The sequence below is a fragment of the Vicugna pacos genome, chromosome 21 (assembly GCF_048564905.1).
Source record: "Vicugna pacos chromosome 21, VicPac4, whole genome shotgun sequence".
In the NCBI taxonomy this organism is placed as follows: Eukaryota; Metazoa; Chordata; class Mammalia; order Artiodactyla; family Camelidae; genus Vicugna; species Vicugna pacos.
The window spans coordinates 29,523,067-29,539,830 of NC_133007.1; the positions used below are offsets into that span (position 1 = coordinate 29,523,067).

The 16,764-nt window shown below is 54.2% G+C and overlaps 1 protein-coding gene across 4 annotated transcripts; it reads left to right on the forward strand.

Moving 5' to 3' along the window:
• Positions 1-598: 598 nt before the first annotated feature.
• On the forward strand, positions 599-15,041 carry GJA5 (gap junction protein alpha 5). 4 transcript variants are annotated; one of them, XM_072946694.1, is made up of 4 exons: positions 608-733; positions 5,792-5,958; positions 8,789-8,974; positions 12,890-15,041. In XM_072946694.1, exon 4 carries the CDS (start codon positions 12,922-12,924, stop codon positions 13,996-13,998), a length of 1,077 nt encoding a protein of 358 aa, XP_072802795.1. In that variant the 5' UTR covers positions 608-733; positions 5,792-5,958; positions 8,789-8,974; positions 12,890-12,921; the 3' UTR covers positions 13,999-15,041. The 4 variants fall into 4 exon arrangements, with proteins under 4 accessions (XP_072802797.1, XP_006220385.2, XP_072802795.1 ...); XM_072946696.1 differs by lacking the exon at positions 5,792-5,958 and having other exon boundaries at positions 599-733; XM_072946695.1 differs by lacking the exon at positions 8,789-8,974.
• The last annotated feature ends 1,723 nt before the right edge of the window (positions 15,042-16,764 follow it).

Consider the following 16,764-nt stretch of genomic DNA (forward strand, 5'->3'; position numbering starts at 1 on the left):
AATGGTATGTCTCTGTGTATCTCAGCGCTAGCCCGGGGCCTGGCTCACAGGAGGAGGGGGGCGAGTGCAGCTCTGGGCAGCGGGGACGCCTTCTCCCTGTCCTCTGCAGCTTCCGGGTCACCCTCGGTGTCTGTTCTGGGTGCTGGTGGTGGTGACTTGTGAGACCGTGTTTTCTGTGCTAGCCAGCGCTCAGCTCACGGATGTGGACACGGCAGAAATCCCCCGAAGACCTGTCCCACGAATGAGCACTCTTTGTCCTGATGACGGGAAAAGGATGGGGAAGAGGGGTCTCCCGGTCGTGCCCATGTCCCTGCTGATGCCCCAGGACAGCCCTGGGCTGAGGAGCCCGAGGAGGCTCGGCAGAGGGCGGGCAGGCGAAGCCGAGGGAGGCGGTCGGAGGCAGAGGACCGGGGGGAGGGCTCGGGCTCGGTCCCCTGCCGGAGCGTGGTGAGGAGAGGCTGCAAGGAGGTAGAGGGGAGAAAACTTTTTAAGTGAGCCAAGATTCTAAGAGCACAAAAGAGGGGCGGGGGAGGGAGGGATCCCGAGGGGGAAGGGGGAGGAGAGAGAAAGAGTAGGAAGGAGTGGGCGGAGGGAGGGTGACAGATACGATTAAAAAGAGGGTGGAAGAGGAGCAACTGACAGGCTCAAGAGCAAGGAGGAGTGGGCAGCTGGAGACGAGGAGCCAGAGGGCCACGGAGCCAACGGAAATTCCAGACAGGAGGGAGAGAGGAAGGTAAGGGGAAACTTGAATTTTAAGAGATAAAACCACCAGTTGATGCGAAAGAGCCAGAGAGAAAGCCTTGAATTCCAGGCTGGGTAACAGCAAAGCTTTCTCTGCACCTGTGGATTTATTCCCTACGCCTCTCACCATTCCCTGTGACGGATGAGGTCTGGGAATATTAAAGGGGAGGCGTATGAAGCAGCAGATAAATCGCTCACTTGGTTTAGAAGGAGCTGTGGAAACATGAGAGCACGGCCCTTGCGGTCCGTCCACCTCTCACGGAGTCACTGCGCTCCAGGGGCATCTCACGAACAGGACACCAGTCCATTTCCAAGCATTTCTGCTAAGATGGAATTGGCCCTTTAAAAACCAAAACCATCACTGTTTTATGATGCTTCCTCTAGGCTTGGAATCTTTTCTGAAATGCTTTAGGAGAATGTTTTGATTTTTTTCCCCCTAAGGCATGTTGGATGGTTTAAAAATATTCCTGCAGCGTGTCACGTCATGCTGTACATGTGAGCGATCTGGCCACTCACTGTCGGAGAAAAGAGGCTGGTGAGACCCTGCGAGGATGCCTGAGAGAGGGACCCAGATGGCGCAGGGCTCCTTCCTCCCGGGCACAGGGCAGGAAGGTCTCTGTCAGCGCCTCACTCTCTCTGCTGAGCTTGTGGTAAAAGAACCCGGACTCAGGGGCCGAGGGACCTGGGTTCCAGTGCACCCAGGGGCTGTGTGACCTGGGGCTAGACAGTCCCCCCTTCTGGGCCTCCGTTTCCTCATCTGTCAGATGAAAAGTGTGAAGTAGCAGGAGCCCTCTGGTTCCGTCAGCAGTGACCTTGTACAAGGCTGAGGCTCCTCAGGCGCCAGCACAGCTCAGAACCACTGAAAAGGAAGCTTGACGCAGGATCACAGCCTTTGTTCAGTGTTCCCCTTATCCCGCCTCTCGCACCCCCTCATAATGGAGGCACTCCCGACTCTGAGTTCTCAGCATCTCCCTGGACTGTTTGGCGAACCTGGCTTGGGCCCACTGGGTCCAACTGGCCTGAGAGAAGGACCGGTGGTGTAGGGAGCACGGGGCAGGCAGGCGGGGGGCCTGGGAGAAGCCCAGCCGCACGGAACAGAGGAGAGGCCGAGGCCGCCTGCACCTGCCTGGCTTGGAGGGCTCTCGGCTGGGGGCGCCAGCTGGCGTTCAGAGGCACCCCAGCCGGACTCACATCCTCCGGCCAAGGGGGCTCCATCTCTTCCGCCCAGTGACCCTGGGTCACAGCCCAGCCCAGCCCCTGACTCACAGCTCTCCAGGGACAGTTCTGAACTTTCCACCCTCCTGCCAGGCTCCCCGGGGGCGGCATTGCTGTTGGGAGTCTGTCCCCCTCGCTGTCCTTCCAAGCCTCTCCCTCTCTCAGCAGCTGCCATGCTGCCACAGCACGCGTGGCAGGCCCCCCTGGGACGGGCACCCCGGGGGCGCGCCCTCTCCCACACAGATGGAGCCCAGAGTCACGCAGTGGCGCTGCCGCGCTGCCCTGCTTGGCCGCCGCCTCCCCAGAGGCGTTCTTGCTGGGCTGTTGAGATGGTCGCCATTCTTACCTCCAGCCGCCTCCCTCCCGCCCCCTCCAGGTGCTGCCCCAGAGCTCTAGGCCGTTAGAACTGGAGGAGGTTTCCAGAAGGCCGGCCAACCTCTTCTTTGACAGATAAGGCAAACCCAGCCTAGAAGAGGGACGTGATTTGTTGGAGGCGACGCCGTGATTTGTTGGAGGCGACGCCGTGCTTTGGGCCAGTTCAGGCGGGAGGACACCCCGCTCTGTGCGCTCTCACCTCGCTCCCTTCTGCCTGCCGTCCTCGCCGCTGTGTTCTGAGCGTCCGTTTCTCCCCAAGCCTCCCTGCTTCTTGCAAGTACACATGTCTGCGGTCCTGTCTTCCGGCAGGGACACCACCTGCCCACCTCCCCTCCTCACTTCCGCTGGCTGCTGGGGACGCGGGACACAGGCAGGGGAAGGTTCTGGGCTTCCACCGTGCAGCCTGGCCTCTTGGGTGCTGACTCATCCCACCTCTGGGCCCAGCCAGTTAAAACAGGACAGGGAGCCTGTCTGTGTGGCTCAGTAGGGACAGGAGCTAGAAGACTTGCCGACCCCAGGGCCAGGGAGACCTGCGGCCCAGGCTCTGCCCTCTGTCCCAGGAAAGACCTCGCCCCCCGGGGGAGAGCTGGCCCCACCCGGGCTCAAGGGTTGAGCTGACCCAAGGGCAGAGATGCCCTCTTTTCCAGGAAAGCTCCGGTCCCCTAGGCTGACTCCTGGCAAATGACAGCTTGACTCCACTTTGTGAATCAGCAAGTCGTAGGCAAGACAGATTCAGTCTTTAATAGTCCACTCACCTTCATAAGGAAAGGGAGTCCGGAGGCCTCAGAGTCAGAGGTCTTGAAATACTGCCAAGGGATCCTGGAGTTTATCGGATTCAGGGCCCAGGCAGCAGGCAGGGCCTGGGCACCTGGACTCACGTTCGGGTTAGAGGTTCAGCTGCGTAAACCTGGGTGAAATTATTTCGTGTCTCTGATCCTCAGTCTCTTCTTCTGCTAAAGAGATTAATAAATACCTTCCTTGCAAAGGTTTATGAAGATTAGATAAGACACTGCATTTTAAACGGCCGTCACATAGTAGGTGCTCAAAGAGCAACAGAGTAACCGAGCAGAGTCCGGGCCACCTGGCCCTCAGCCCGGGTCCCTTGGAATTGAGTCTCATCAATGCAAAGGACTTTCCGCCGCGAAGGCTCCCCCGATGTGAAATTCCGAGAGGGTACTGCTTGGTTTTTATGACCACAGGTTTCCTTTTTTCTGGGTGACTTATGCTGACCTCTAAGCTGGGAGTCAGAAAACCTGGATTTGCCTCTTGGCTTTGCCCCTAATTCGCTGTACTATGACAACTGGGTGAGTCGCAACCTCCCCAGATGTTCCACCTGAGAGCTGGAAGGAAGGGCCTGAGCACCCCGCCAGCTCGACCACTTTGTCTTACACACGAGTGAGCGGGGGCTCAGGGAGGGGGAGTGTCTGGTCTAGAGTCACAAAGAGATAGCTGGAAACAGAAAGAGTGTCTTCATGATTCAGAACTCCCAGAGAGGGCAGATGTGGTTGGGGTCAGGACGCCTCTTCTCCTTGGATCACAGAGCAGACGACCTCCTATTTCTCTTCTGAGTAGAACTGAGCCAGCTTCCAACCTACCCTGGTGGAGGTGCCCTTGGACTAGGGACCCGACTCCATGGAGCTGTGGCTCCACAGGGGGAAGGAGTCACACGAGGCACACAGTTTATAGCGTGGATGCGTACAGAGTCCATCTCCAGGCCCCAGCGCCTGAGTCACAGGAAGGTTCGGGAGCAGACTGGTCTGATTACAAGACCGAGAGGGGCCCGACTGTAGCGGGACCCCACCCCTCCCGTCCTCGCCACCCCGGCCTCTCCTCTCCATGCCTAGTGCAGTAGCTGATTCATAGTCCAGTTACTATCCTTCCCACCTCCCCCCACTCTGCTCGCCCCCGCCCCCAGCCGGTGGCACGTGGCAGGTGCCCCTGCGTCCCTCCCAGCAGCCGGCGGCCTCTCAAATGCTGCATCGAGCTGACAGCTGGATCATGTTTGGGAGGAGTTTTGACTGTAAGTGGCAGAAAAAGAAAAGAAGGAACTAACATAATTGAGTGTCTACTATGTGCCAGAGTGTTCTAGACGCTTCCACCTACTCACATGCTATTTAAGTCCCTGAGTAAACACCACCTCTTTTAGATGAGGAGGAAACTGAGAGGCTAAGTGACTTGCCTACGGTCATACAACCAGAGCGCGATGGAGGCAGGTTCCCCAGGAACCAGGAGCCCCACCACCTGACTGTTTCTGTCCCCAGGGCTCTCGTTGTGATCTGACATGGGTGGAGCGCCCGAGCCTGTTGTCTGGCCAGCCAAGACCCGGCAGGAGCCACTGCTGCAGCCAAGAGCACTTACTGGCTAAAAAAGGAAATAACTTTCTATATGTGAATTCTGGCCAAATGGTGGCAGATGCTGGGGAGTCTGGGAATCCTGACCGCTGGAGGCCGAGGGCCTCGATGCAATCATTAATTCTAGGAACAGCATATGCAAGGGGTGGCCGGCCAACCAGCCAGAGGCGGAGAGGAAAACCCCGGCCTCTTCTGGGAAAGTGGGAAAAGCCCTCCTCGGGGAGTTAAGATGTGGGTGCTCTGGGCACAGGGTTGTCACCAGTTGGCGGTCCTGGCAGTCCTTGGGGCCTCTTTGCCTTCCTTTCCCTTTTAGAGACACAGAGAGAAGGCGGGCCTTGGCGTCAGGCTGACCAGGTTCAAGTCCCTTACGCAGCATTTGCTACCTGTGTGACTTTGCAGAAGCGATCAAGCCTCCGAGCCGCAGTTCTCTCCGCTGTGCAGTGGGATACAGCAGCCCCACCAGGGTCCCACCACCAGGGTCGGGAAGTAACGTTAACGGCACGTCAGGGGTAGAGAGTACAGCTGCGGCACGCCGCCGGCTTGGAAAGCACTCAGCACAGTGATGATGTTCCTACCGTTACGTGACTTCCCGGCCCCTCGTCTTCCTGTACAGAAATGAGGGGTTGAGTCTGACTGATCTCTAAAGCCCTTCAGCTCTCCTGTGCTATGAATCAATGACAAGATATTGGCAGTAAAGCATTTCATAAATATAATTTTCATTAATAACTGCATGGGTGTTAAGGAGCCCCTTCAAGGTAACGAATACTCTCCCAATATTTCATTGTAATTGAATATCTCCGCTTGCCACCCCCTCCCATCCACTCCTTGTAAATATTTCTTCTTCTAACATCTTAAGAAGAAAATTACTTATCCTAGCATAATTCTCTGTCTCCACTCTGCCTGCTCCCTTCTACCTCTTTGGCTTTGAAACAACTGTCCGCCAACAGGATCTCTGTGTGGACCACTCTGTCCTTGCCAGAACGAAATAATTACATTTGAAGAGGAGTTAATCATCTGCCCTTGGCTGGAGGAGGAGGAAGACTAAAGTGACTCTTGATCTCCCCCATCTGTCTCCCTCTCTCCTCTCGGGCTCCCTCTCCCCTCTGCAGGGATCAAGGTTCAGGGGTGCAGACCCCCCGGCTGGACTTCTAGTTCTGAGAAAGCTGCCCACACTGCCTGACTCGGTGGCTGTGGCTCCATCACACATCTGGTCGTTTCCCTGAGGCTGAAGGAGCCACCCCAAACCTCAAGGAGGAAAAGAATGAATATTCTAAACGTAAGAATTGCCCCCAGACACTCACAGATCAGCTCCCTGTCCTAGCAGTTATCTCACAGATGCTCTGCGGCGGTCACCTTACGTGAGAGGCCAGCCTTGGGTGAGTCAGAGAGGCACTGAAGGCGACTTAGACAGAATCTAACCCAGCTCTTCAGGCAGGGGCATCGCTGTCAGGAAAGGCAGGAGCTGGGTTTGATGCCAACTTCACCGCTCGCTGGCATGTCGCCCTCAAGTGGTCTTGCTCACGACAGCCTCTCTGAGCCCAGAGAAGAGGCGCGGGGCCAGCCCCTCCTTCCTCGGGTTGGTGTGGGACGCAAATGGGAAGATATATATGGAGAAACTTGTGGCGTGTCTAGCACGCAGAAGGGTCTCAGTAAGTGTTAGGTTTTCTTATAATTATTACCGCTAGGCTTCAGGTTCTCTTCTTGTGTAGCTCTGGGTAAACTGGAACATGGAGCTGAGACTCTCCCAGGACGATAAAGATGAATGAGGCAGCCGAGGGCCGAGACCACTCTGTCCCGCAGTTCTGCCTCTGTCCCTTCTAGGGGAAAACCACTGGGGTGAGGGAGAATTTGAAAAATAGACGTTAACGAATAAGCTACAGAGGAACCCTGAGACAACGGGTGTAGTTGGTGCTCGGACACCTGCTGGGGCCCAGGAGCTCAGCAGCCGCTTTCGGGACTGGCCGGCGGCTCGGACGCCGGCCACGCTGAGGCGTCCTGTAAGCGGGGCCCCGGGGCCTTCTGCGGCCGAGCCGCCGGCGCTGGGAAGCGCGGGAGCCCCGGGGGATGGGTACTGTTAGTATGAATAACAGTCTTTACGGAGAACCAGAGATCTGTTTGATAGTCTCCAGAACATGTGTCATTGTCCAGAATTAGACACAGACTTTGCAGAATGGTCTTAAAATCTAATTTTGACAACGTCGGGTGAGCTCCCGCGGGAGCTGCGGGGAGGGGGCCGAGGCGGACCAGCCGCGGCGGCCAGGCCTGTGCCCCGAGGGCGCTGCGGCTCTCATCTCCTTGGGGCTCGGGCAGGTGCCTCCAGGCCAGCGCCCAGGGAGGTGCCTCTGTGGCATTAGGGGCTCGGAGTGATCTAAATGCCGTCATCCACCCGCTGTTGTTCTAGCTAAAAATTACAGCAAGCAGCTGACAGGTGCTGGGCACAGTATTAAGCACTGAGGGGAAAGAAAGGGTAGGGGGACTCTAGGACGGAGGGTCGCTCATGAACGGATATGGGGCTGGTCTGCAAGGAGCTCAGGGTTGAGCTGGAGAGAGAATACACGGCTGGTAGGGCAAACACTTCTTGTGTGCGTGAAACCCTAGTGGCTTTACAGTCCAGCCCGAGGCCCAGCTGCCGACTTGGGAGAACACGGAAGTTGTTGTCAAATAGTATACTAGAACAGCTGTTATGTGTGGCTCCAGAGGACAGAACTAGTACCAACCGAAGGAAGTGAATTTTCAAGGCATCCCCATCGTAGCTTCTGGCTCACTCGCAACACCTCTTCATGCTCAGGAAGACGAGGAGGGACGAGGGGGCAGTTTCAGCTGCGTGCTGCTGGTCCCTGTCGCCGGCAGCCCACCCAGTTTACCTGCAGCCACTACTGAAGGACTGTTCTGAGCAGGGTGATGGCCAAGTGTGGCGTCTCACACTCCCCACCCTACTGCGGGGCTGTGTCAGAGTCGTGCAGTCTTACTGCCAGACCAAACTTCTTCCCAATCATTAAGAAAACACTTACGCACTGAGACAACCTGATACCATGAACATATAAAGCAGAAGACAGGGCTGTGGACTTTGAGACGTCTACTGCCCGTCCGAGGGCAGACGCTGCGAAATCCTCGAGGGCAGGTGTCACGCCTGATTTTATTAATTCAGCAGATATCACTGAGTGCCTAGTATATGCCAGGCCTGGTCCCTCTTCGGTATTACCTTCAGTACCCAGAACAGTGGGAGCACATAGTAGGCGCTGAAAAAAACTACTTGCCGGTTGGCTGACAGACCAGAAGCTCTTGGAGAACAAGTGTAAGACAGTGTATGAGCAAGTGTGGGAGTGGATCCTACCTGCGGGATGGTAATTTGGAGTCTTCAAAGTTCAGGAGACATCGGAGGACTGAGAGCACGCCTTGCTTCCACCTCAATCTGTGGGGTCAGCAGAAGAGGCCCTGGCTGTGAGCTTCTGTTAATTCGGGTCGCTCTAAATGGGTTTTCTGTAACAACACTGGCTGCATAGGGAGGCCACAGGGACAGCGTAGAGAGGAGCACTGGGCTGGGCACGTGGACACCTGATGTTTGCTTCTAGCCACAGAATCCCTGAGCTGAAGGAACAAGATGACTCCTAGTCACTGTGCACAAAACCTTTCCTTTGGCCCTTTCCCTCTTACCAAGTGCCATGCTACTACAAGACAAGTTCCCAGGTGACCTCTCCAAGGGTTTCCTTTGTCCCAGAGTATGACAGGGAATAAAGAACATGCATGCAATAGCCTATAACGAAAAATAATATGAAAAGGAATGTGTCTGTGTGTGTGTGCAGCTGAATCATGCCATACACCAGAAATCAACACAACACTGTAGATCAACTATACTTCAATTTAAAAAAAGGACATTCAGAGTTGGGATGTTCCTCTCCAGGTTCTAGGGACCGCCTCTCCTTGCCTTGGGGATTTCAGAATTTGTTACCTTCTACAAAGGGCTGTAGAACCCAGGGCTCCATGAAGGCCCAGGCTTAGCCCCGAACAAGGGTCCACCTCCTGCCACATGTCCCCAAGCCTCCTGTGTTTCCTTAACACACATTACACTTTACTGCAATTATGTGTTTCATCTCTCCCTTAACTAGGGGAAGTAAAGGCAGCCAAGCCCAGCAAAGGCAAGGACGCCTTGCCTTTTTAACTGCTGCATCTTCAGTGTCATCATCACAGAATGATGCCTGGTAACTGGTAGCCGCTCAATAAACGCATACAATGAATGAATGCAACGGAATGACATCATAAGTAGAGAGAACATGCGGAGCCAAGATAGAGAGGTGAGAAACTGTGGGCCATACGCTCGTGTGTGGGGAGTTGTGGAGCTGAAGCGTTGAGTGTGAGGGGAGCGGCAGGAATAGCTAGGGTGAGGCTGTGCTGTGGATGGTCTCGAGCAAGTTAACAAGTTTGGACTTTGTAGAAAGTAGGAAGTCAGTGAAGATCACAGATAAAGCAGTGGAGTATATTACCATTGTATTTGGCAGAATTTATTCATGGCATGGGCAGCTTCTGCTGCCCCTCCTAATCTACTTCCTGCCAAGAAACGGATAATAATCCAAGAAGTGTTTTATATGCCATCCACCCAGAAAACTCACCGAGGATCTAATCTGCAGGCTTCTTTGGCTGAGGTTGTGGGAGGCTCAAAGGGATCCAGTGTAGCTGGGAAACTGACTTCAGCCTTTCCTATGATAAGCTGAGCAGCTGGCAATTTTAGGTTTCTCTGACCTTGATTGAGTCACCCAGGAAGTCACAAATGAGAGGTCTTTACCCTGATTTGGGGCTGCCCCGCCCCACACTTCAGCTAGTTTCTCTCGTGCCCTCCCCGTGAAGCGTCCTTCCTAAGACGGTCCGTCTTCCTGATCCTCTGCGACGTTCCTTCCTCGTCCTGCGCTTTGCCTCCTCCAGGTGGGGTTCCTTGGGCCACACATGAAGGAGTCAGCAGTCAAGCCTCTTGGCAGCCAGACCAAAGTGTCACATTCTTTGCCTGAAACTATTTTTATACTTCCTGGGGGACTTGCAAGGAATGAGTGACAGAGTCAGAGACCAAGGAAAAAGTCTTCGGGGATTGAGGAGAGTTTGGAAGACTCGCCCCAAATCCTGGAAGAATATGACATGTGTTTCCCTCTTTCTCGTTGCTTCTTTTTTTACTTCCATTTCTCTTTCCCTCTGACTTCCTCCCCTTCTGCTCTCCCATCTGTTTCTCTCTGCTCCTTTGTAAGGCACGTCTCTCCACCTTCGACTTTCTCCTTCTCTCTCCTGCTCCCATTCTTGTTCTTTCCCATCACTTTCCTTGCTATTTTTCCTGTTCTTGTATTTTGAGCACCATGCTGATGTATCACCTCATGACACTCTATGAGCTAAGCAATAGAATATCCACGAAGCTGGTGAGGAAATTGAGACGCAGATCCAGTAACTTCTCCAGGCTCAGCAGATCTTACCAGGGGTTCCACCCCCTCACCCCGGCCAGGCATCCACATTATCTATTTGTTTATTCATTTGCTTACTTACTCATTTATTTATTGAAGTCTAGTCAGTTTACAACGTCATGTCAATTTCTGGTGTACGGCGTAATATTTCAGTCACGCATATACATACATACATTTGCTTTCATATTCTTTTTCATTATAGGTTACTACAAGATATTGAATAGAGTTCCCTGTGCTGCACAGAAGAACTTAACAGGGATTTGACCACCATTTAGCTGACCCCCAAACTGTCATCTCTTAACTGTTACAGAGTCTCTTTCTCTCCATTTCCAGCTCCCTCTTGTCATTCCCCTCTTTTTGCTCCTCTTCTCTCACCACCTCTCTGCTTCTCTCCCTCCCTTCTCTCTGACACTCACCACATCCTGGTCTCTGTGTGTGTGGAGATGACCCTGAAGGTGCTGAACACTGTGCACGTGCCCAGAAGAGAAGACAGGCCATTCAAACTCTTATCTAATCAGCCATTTTCCTTTTGGGCAAACACTCCAGAATTTTCCACATTTGGAAGCTAGGGAGGGGCCCCTCCGTCACGTGAGGAAAAGGGTAGATGTCTGATCACAAAGCAGAGGAAAGGCCTTGAGACCTGGAAGGGTCTCTGACAGGGAGGGGAGCAGAGACAAGGCCCTTCCCGCTGACTCGTGGACGCTTTCATCCCCGGGCACTCGGAGTGCTCTAAGGGCTGAGGGGCAGGGGGCTGGGAGAATTCAGCACCAGGAGGCTGGTCTCTGTCAAGGTATCAACTCAGAAGCCAAAGCAGTGTGGACCGTGAAGTGTGGCACCCCTGCCCTGTCCTCCCTCATCTGCATAAAGACAGGAGCCAGGGGAGGGTAGGAGTCAGGGCCACACCGGCAGCAATGATGTGAAGGCCAGGGTTTGAATGTGGCAGCCTCTAAGGTCCCATCAGAGTCTGAGGGTTCTGACTCCAGGAAGGGAATATCTGTGTTCGGTTCCCTCTTTCTCCTTTAGTCATCCTGTTGATTAGCACTGGCTGATTAAAGGCGTAAGCCACGGGGACCTTTCCTGCTCATCAGGTGAGATCTGCAGAGCCGATTCAGAAGCCTCAGCCATTGGTTGGTGTGTCTGGGATTCTCCGGGTGGCTTCAGACACCTTGGCTCATCACTTCTGTCCAGAGGCAGGAAGTCATGGGGTGAAGAGGACTTTAAGTGAGGTTCCCTCTGTTGACTGGGGACAGAAAAATATTGTCTAGAGCACCCCCTCCAAATTAGACTCCTCTCCGCACCTCACAGACCAGAACTACCTGCAGTGCAGGCTGAGAAAGCGACAGGTGCCTTCTCACCCTGCTACTGGGACGCAGGCAAGGAACAAGGGGTTGGCTTGCCACCAGACAGGGAACACCAGTGCCCGCGATCCCCTCCTTCATTCACTCAGCTAAGGCTTACTAAGCACCCTCTTTGGGCCAGATGACAACAGTGCAGAGGACAAGACAGTCCCTGTTCCTAAGGAGCTCCGACTGGAAGGACACCGATAGGCAGAGGATCACAAAACAAGGCAGGCAAGAGCTAGGAGAGGACTGAGTGTCCCCAGGGCCACCACAGAGCTGAAGACACTCAGTTTGAGGAAGCAGGGAGGGCCGGAGAAGCAATGGCTGGGTTCAGTTTTGAGGGGTAAATAAGATTCAGTGAGGGGTGAGGGAGCATGGAGGGGGTGGCCGGGAGGAGGGCATTTGGGATCTTCTGAAACTTGGCGTGGCTGGACAGAACTAGTGGGGACAGGCAGGGAACGAGGCCAGACACGTGCAAGGACCTGATGAGGGAAGGTTCTGTATGGGCCTTAAAGGTTTGGAGCATGTATCCTGGATGTGAGGGGAGCAGGTTGGTGCACGGGTGCCTCCCGTACGCAGGGCCGGTGAGCTGCAGGCTGCCACGGCTGCACCGCCACGAGGTGCTGCTCGGCGCTGCCAGCTGCTTACCCGCTGGGGAGCCTGAGCTCCCCTGCCTTCCTGTAGCTGGGGTGACCAAGTGTATTTCTATCTGCCACCTCCCAGCAGAGCTGGTCCGTGCTGGATGGTTCTGACTGGTAGAAAATGCTTCCCGAGGGACCAGACCTGCCGCTCCCACCCTCATTTTAACTCCTCCACCTAATTCTGCCACCTGACAGCCGTTCAAACATACAGAACATACAAGCTGTGATTTTCAGCATCTCGCATACCTCGTCTCCTAGAACCCTCAGAATCCTCTGGTGTAGCTATTCCACCCCCATTTTACAGACAAGGAAACAGACTCGGTGGGGTAAATGTCCAGAGTCGCATTTGCAGACTCCCCATCCTGTGCTCTTTCCGATTCTCCAGTGTTTCTCGGGTGTGGTTCTTGGACCTCCTGCATCAGAATAGCCCAGGCTGCTTGCAGCAAATCCAGGTTCCGGGGGGCCATCCCAGACCTCCGAAGCAGAGTCTCTGCAGGTAGCAGCACACAGTCCCCACTGTCACACACACCTCAGCTGGTGTCTAGATCCGCTAAAGTGAAGGAACTACGCTCTAATCTTGCTGACATGACTACTTTGAGTCTTTCCTTTTTATTTTTGCTGGGGGTCGGGGAGGAGGCAGAGAGCTTTTTAAGTGAGTCTGAATTCTAAGCTGTGCTTTCTTAAAGAACACATTGGTCAGGATCGGTGGAATTACAGAGTACGACTGGATTTTCCAGACTTCTGCAGAAGCATTCCTCTGTTTTTCTTTCTCTCTGCCCCCTTTGCAGGAGTCTTGGTGTCTGTCTTCTCCTGGGCCAAGATGGGTGACTGGAGCTTCCTGGGCGAGTTCCTGGAGGAAGTGCACAAGCACTCCACAGTGATCGGCAAGGTATGGCTCACCGTCCTCTTCATTTTCCGCATGCTGGTGCTGGGCACGGCTGCCGAGTCATCCTGGGGGGACGAGCAGGCTGATTTCCAGTGTGACACGATTCAGCCCGGCTGCGAGAACGTCTGCTACGACCAAGCCTTCCCCATCTCGCACATCCGCTACTGGGTGCTGCAGATCATCTTCGTGTCCACGCCGTCCCTGGTGTACATGGGCCACGCCATGCACACGGTGCGCGTGCAGGAGAAGCGGAAGCTACGCGAGGCCGAGAGGGCCAAGGAGGTTCCGGGTGCCGGCTCTTACCAGTACCCAGTGGCCGAGAAGACAGAGCTGTCCTGCTGGGAAGAAGTGAATGGAAGGATCGTCCTCCAGGGAACCCTGCTCAACACCTATGTCTGCAGCATCCTGATCCGCACCACCATGGAGGTGGCCTTCATTGTGGGCCAGTACCTCCTCTACGGGATCTTCCTGGACACTCTGCATGTCTGCCGCAGGAGTCCCTGCCCCCATCCCGTCAACTGTTATGTGTCCCGACCCACAGAGAAGAACGTCTTCATCGTCTTTATGCTGGCTGTGGCCGGACTGTCCCTTTTCCTCAGCCTTGCTGAACTCTACCACTTGGGCTGGAAAAAGATCAGACAGCAGTTTGTCAAGTCCCGGCAGGGCATGGCTGAGTGCCAGCTTCCCGGCCCTGCTGCCGGCATGGTCCAGAGCTGCACGCCACCCCCCGACTTCAATCAGTGCCTGGAGAATGGCCCAGGGGGGAAATTTTTCAGTCCATTCAGTAACAAGATGGCCTCCCAGCAGAACACAGATAACCTGGCCACCGAGCAGGTGCGAGGCCAGGAGCAGATCCCTGGAGAAGGTTTCATTCACATCCGATATGCCCAGAAGCCTGAGGTACCCAACGGAGGCTCCCCAGGGCATCGCCTCCCCCATGGCTACCAGAGTGACAAACGCCGTCTCAGCAAGGCCAGCAGCAAGGCCAGGTCAGATGACCTATCAGTGTGACCATCCAGGGTGGGGGGACCAGGACCAGCTGGGAACAAAGGAGGCTCAGAGAGGGAAGATGTGTCCCTTCTGACCCCAGCTCTCCCATTCTCATCACTGCTCTGCTCCTTCTGGGCCCTGGGTCTCAATGGCATTGCTCATTTATTCCAGAAGGTATGACCAGGGCTTTGCGAGGTCAGTCAGAGACGTGGCTACACACTCAGGTTGCTGTCCTTTCCCCATCCTCTACCCAGTACACTCAGTGAAGCCTTTCAGGTGACTCAGTGAATGGGATGGAGGAAGGGAAGGGGACCGTGGCAATTCTGGCTTGGGAGGGACATCCAGAGGAACAGGGTGACTCCCTACATAGCAGCCCCAGACCAGATGGGCTCTCCAAGTCCCTGTGGCTTCCTTGGCCTGGTCACCCTTCCTCCTGCAATGAAAGAGCCCAAAGTTCCCAGCCAATGGGAGTAAGAATCAAGGAACTTGCATTAGAAATGCTCTTGAATCTGTTGTCTCCCAGGACCATGCCTTGGCTTGGTGGTGAGGTCACCACTGGCTGCTCTTACCTCTACCCAGTCTTACTTAAAAAGAGGTCCTTGAACTTGACCAGCAGCCTCAACTTTACAAGTGCCTTGGTATCTTCCTCTGGCAAACTTCTCACCTTGGTGAATCTGAAGCCTTTCCTTCTGCCAGGGTGTACAACCAGCCCACGGTTTTCAGGGGTGAAAAACTCCCCTGGGAGGTCACTGTGCACACGACTCCACTGGAATTCCTGCCACCACATGCCATCCTGCAGCTCTGTTACAGTTCAACCTGCTGACAGAAACCATCCCTTGCCTTCTTCCCTTGGCTGTTCATCCAACGCTCCCCTAAAAATCTTATTGACCAGAATGCCCAAGAAGCTGTTGCCCTCTCTCAGAATCTGACCAGATCACCAGCCGTGGAGGCCAGTGGAATGTTCCCAGTTCTTATTAAAACAAAGAGGGCATTGTGCTTCTCAGATTCCCCTTGGGAAAAAATAATTCTGCTGTGAAGATAAAAATAAAAAAGAAGAGAAAATACTGGAAAATGCTTTTTCCTTCCTATTTATTCCTGTGCTGTCTGCCAGCTTAGAGTGCCAAGAGGAAGTGTGATGACAACTATGGAGGCCCCAGATCTCTCCTTCCCTGGGGGAGGCAGCAGGGAATCTCCAGCTCTCTTGGCAGGGCGCTTGTGCAAGAGCAGAGGGACTCCTATGTCTCCCTGGTGCTCCTCAAGACACTGCGAAGAGCAGTGGGGACAGCAGGAAAGCCCTGCCTTGCCGGGGGCTGGCCTGGCTTCTCTATGCAGTGCGTCCATACCGGGTGCTTGCCAATTTGGTTGAAGGTGAAGGATGATCAGAACTGGGTGCTGACGCTTACAGGGAGATGATTGCTTTTTAAAATGCACGTGTGTGTTTGTGGATGTATATGTACGCTGATGAGGTGGGTGGAGGGGAGGGGGTCCTGAAATGAGGACAAGATACCTTAGGGACACTTGTGTCCTCCTGCCTTTTCCTCCAGATGCCTGGCAGAGGGGCCGAGCCTCACTGTTTTCAGTGCCATCAACCTAAACAGGTAGGCATGAGAGGTCGGGGCAGAGAGGGTTGAAGGCTCATAGGAGGCTCAGCCTCTGCCCCACGTGTCCATCTCCGGGCCCCTCCGCTGATACTTGGATGATACTGGTGGGTGGAGAGAAGGGGGAGGGTAGACAGCTGGAGGAAACCGACTCAGAAGCCATTTAGGGAAGAACTGGTCATCCCAGGTCCCTGGAGGGGACACCTTTTAATCTACTGTCTGGCACTGGCATTAAGACTCTCTCTCCAAAACGAAACAAAGAAGACTCTCCTTCCATCTCTGAAGTGCATTTGTTTTGTGAAATGAGTGTTCTGGATTGGAAATTCTCTGAGGTCAGACCTTGATGAGGGGGCTTTCAGGAAGGGAAAAGGAAATAACATGTGTGGTTTGTCTAATAAAGTCAGGCCCTACATTTCTCTCTCCTTTGTGTTCCTTTCAAGCTGTGGCTACTGAGAAGGATGACGGAGCTGGGGGTGGGGGAGCCCTGCCGTCAGTCAGTCAGCGGTGCAAAGAGCTCTGGCTCAACGTGCAAGGGTGAAGATCCCAGGTGCTGACTTACAGCCGGACCCCAGCAAGCCACGTGACCTCCGAAGCTCGGTTTCCTTATTTGTAAATTGAACCCAGACATGCCTGCCTCACAGGCGGTTAAATGAAATACTGTTCACAAAGAGCTCGGTGGAGTGCCTGGGAAATGGCAGCCCACCATTGCCCGATAAGTGTTTTCATTATCTCCATTATTTTTGTTATTATGTTGAATACACAGTATTTGAAAACCTGGGATGTTGAGGGATGATTCCAACACTTCCCCTCACGACGCTCACGGTCTACCTAAGATGATCACACTAACCCACACAGAGGAAACAATTAGAGTAGAATTAAATGGGAGCTCATTGATTATCCATTCTAAGAACGATAAAGCTCCGGGAAGGACACATATGGGAAAACTACACAGAAGGGGAGAGACCGGACCTGGGTCTTAGAGGGGCTACATTTTCAGAGGAGTGAAGACCTCGTGGGTGAGGCCTCCCACGCGGTGCATCCCCATTGTACAGACACGGAAGCTGAGTTCTGAGGTTCCCTGACAGCGGGCAGCTTCTCACTGGCCTCTTTGATTCGGATCATATCTCTTGGGAAGAGGAAAAATGATTTTTGTCTCCCAACAAAGGGTCCAGGAACCACCCAGTCCTTC

Coding starts and splice junctions, on each gene's coding strand:
- GJA5 (XM_072946696.1), top strand. CDS start 12,922: ATGGGTGACTGGAGCTTCCTGGGCGAGTTCCTGGAGGAAGTGCACAAG.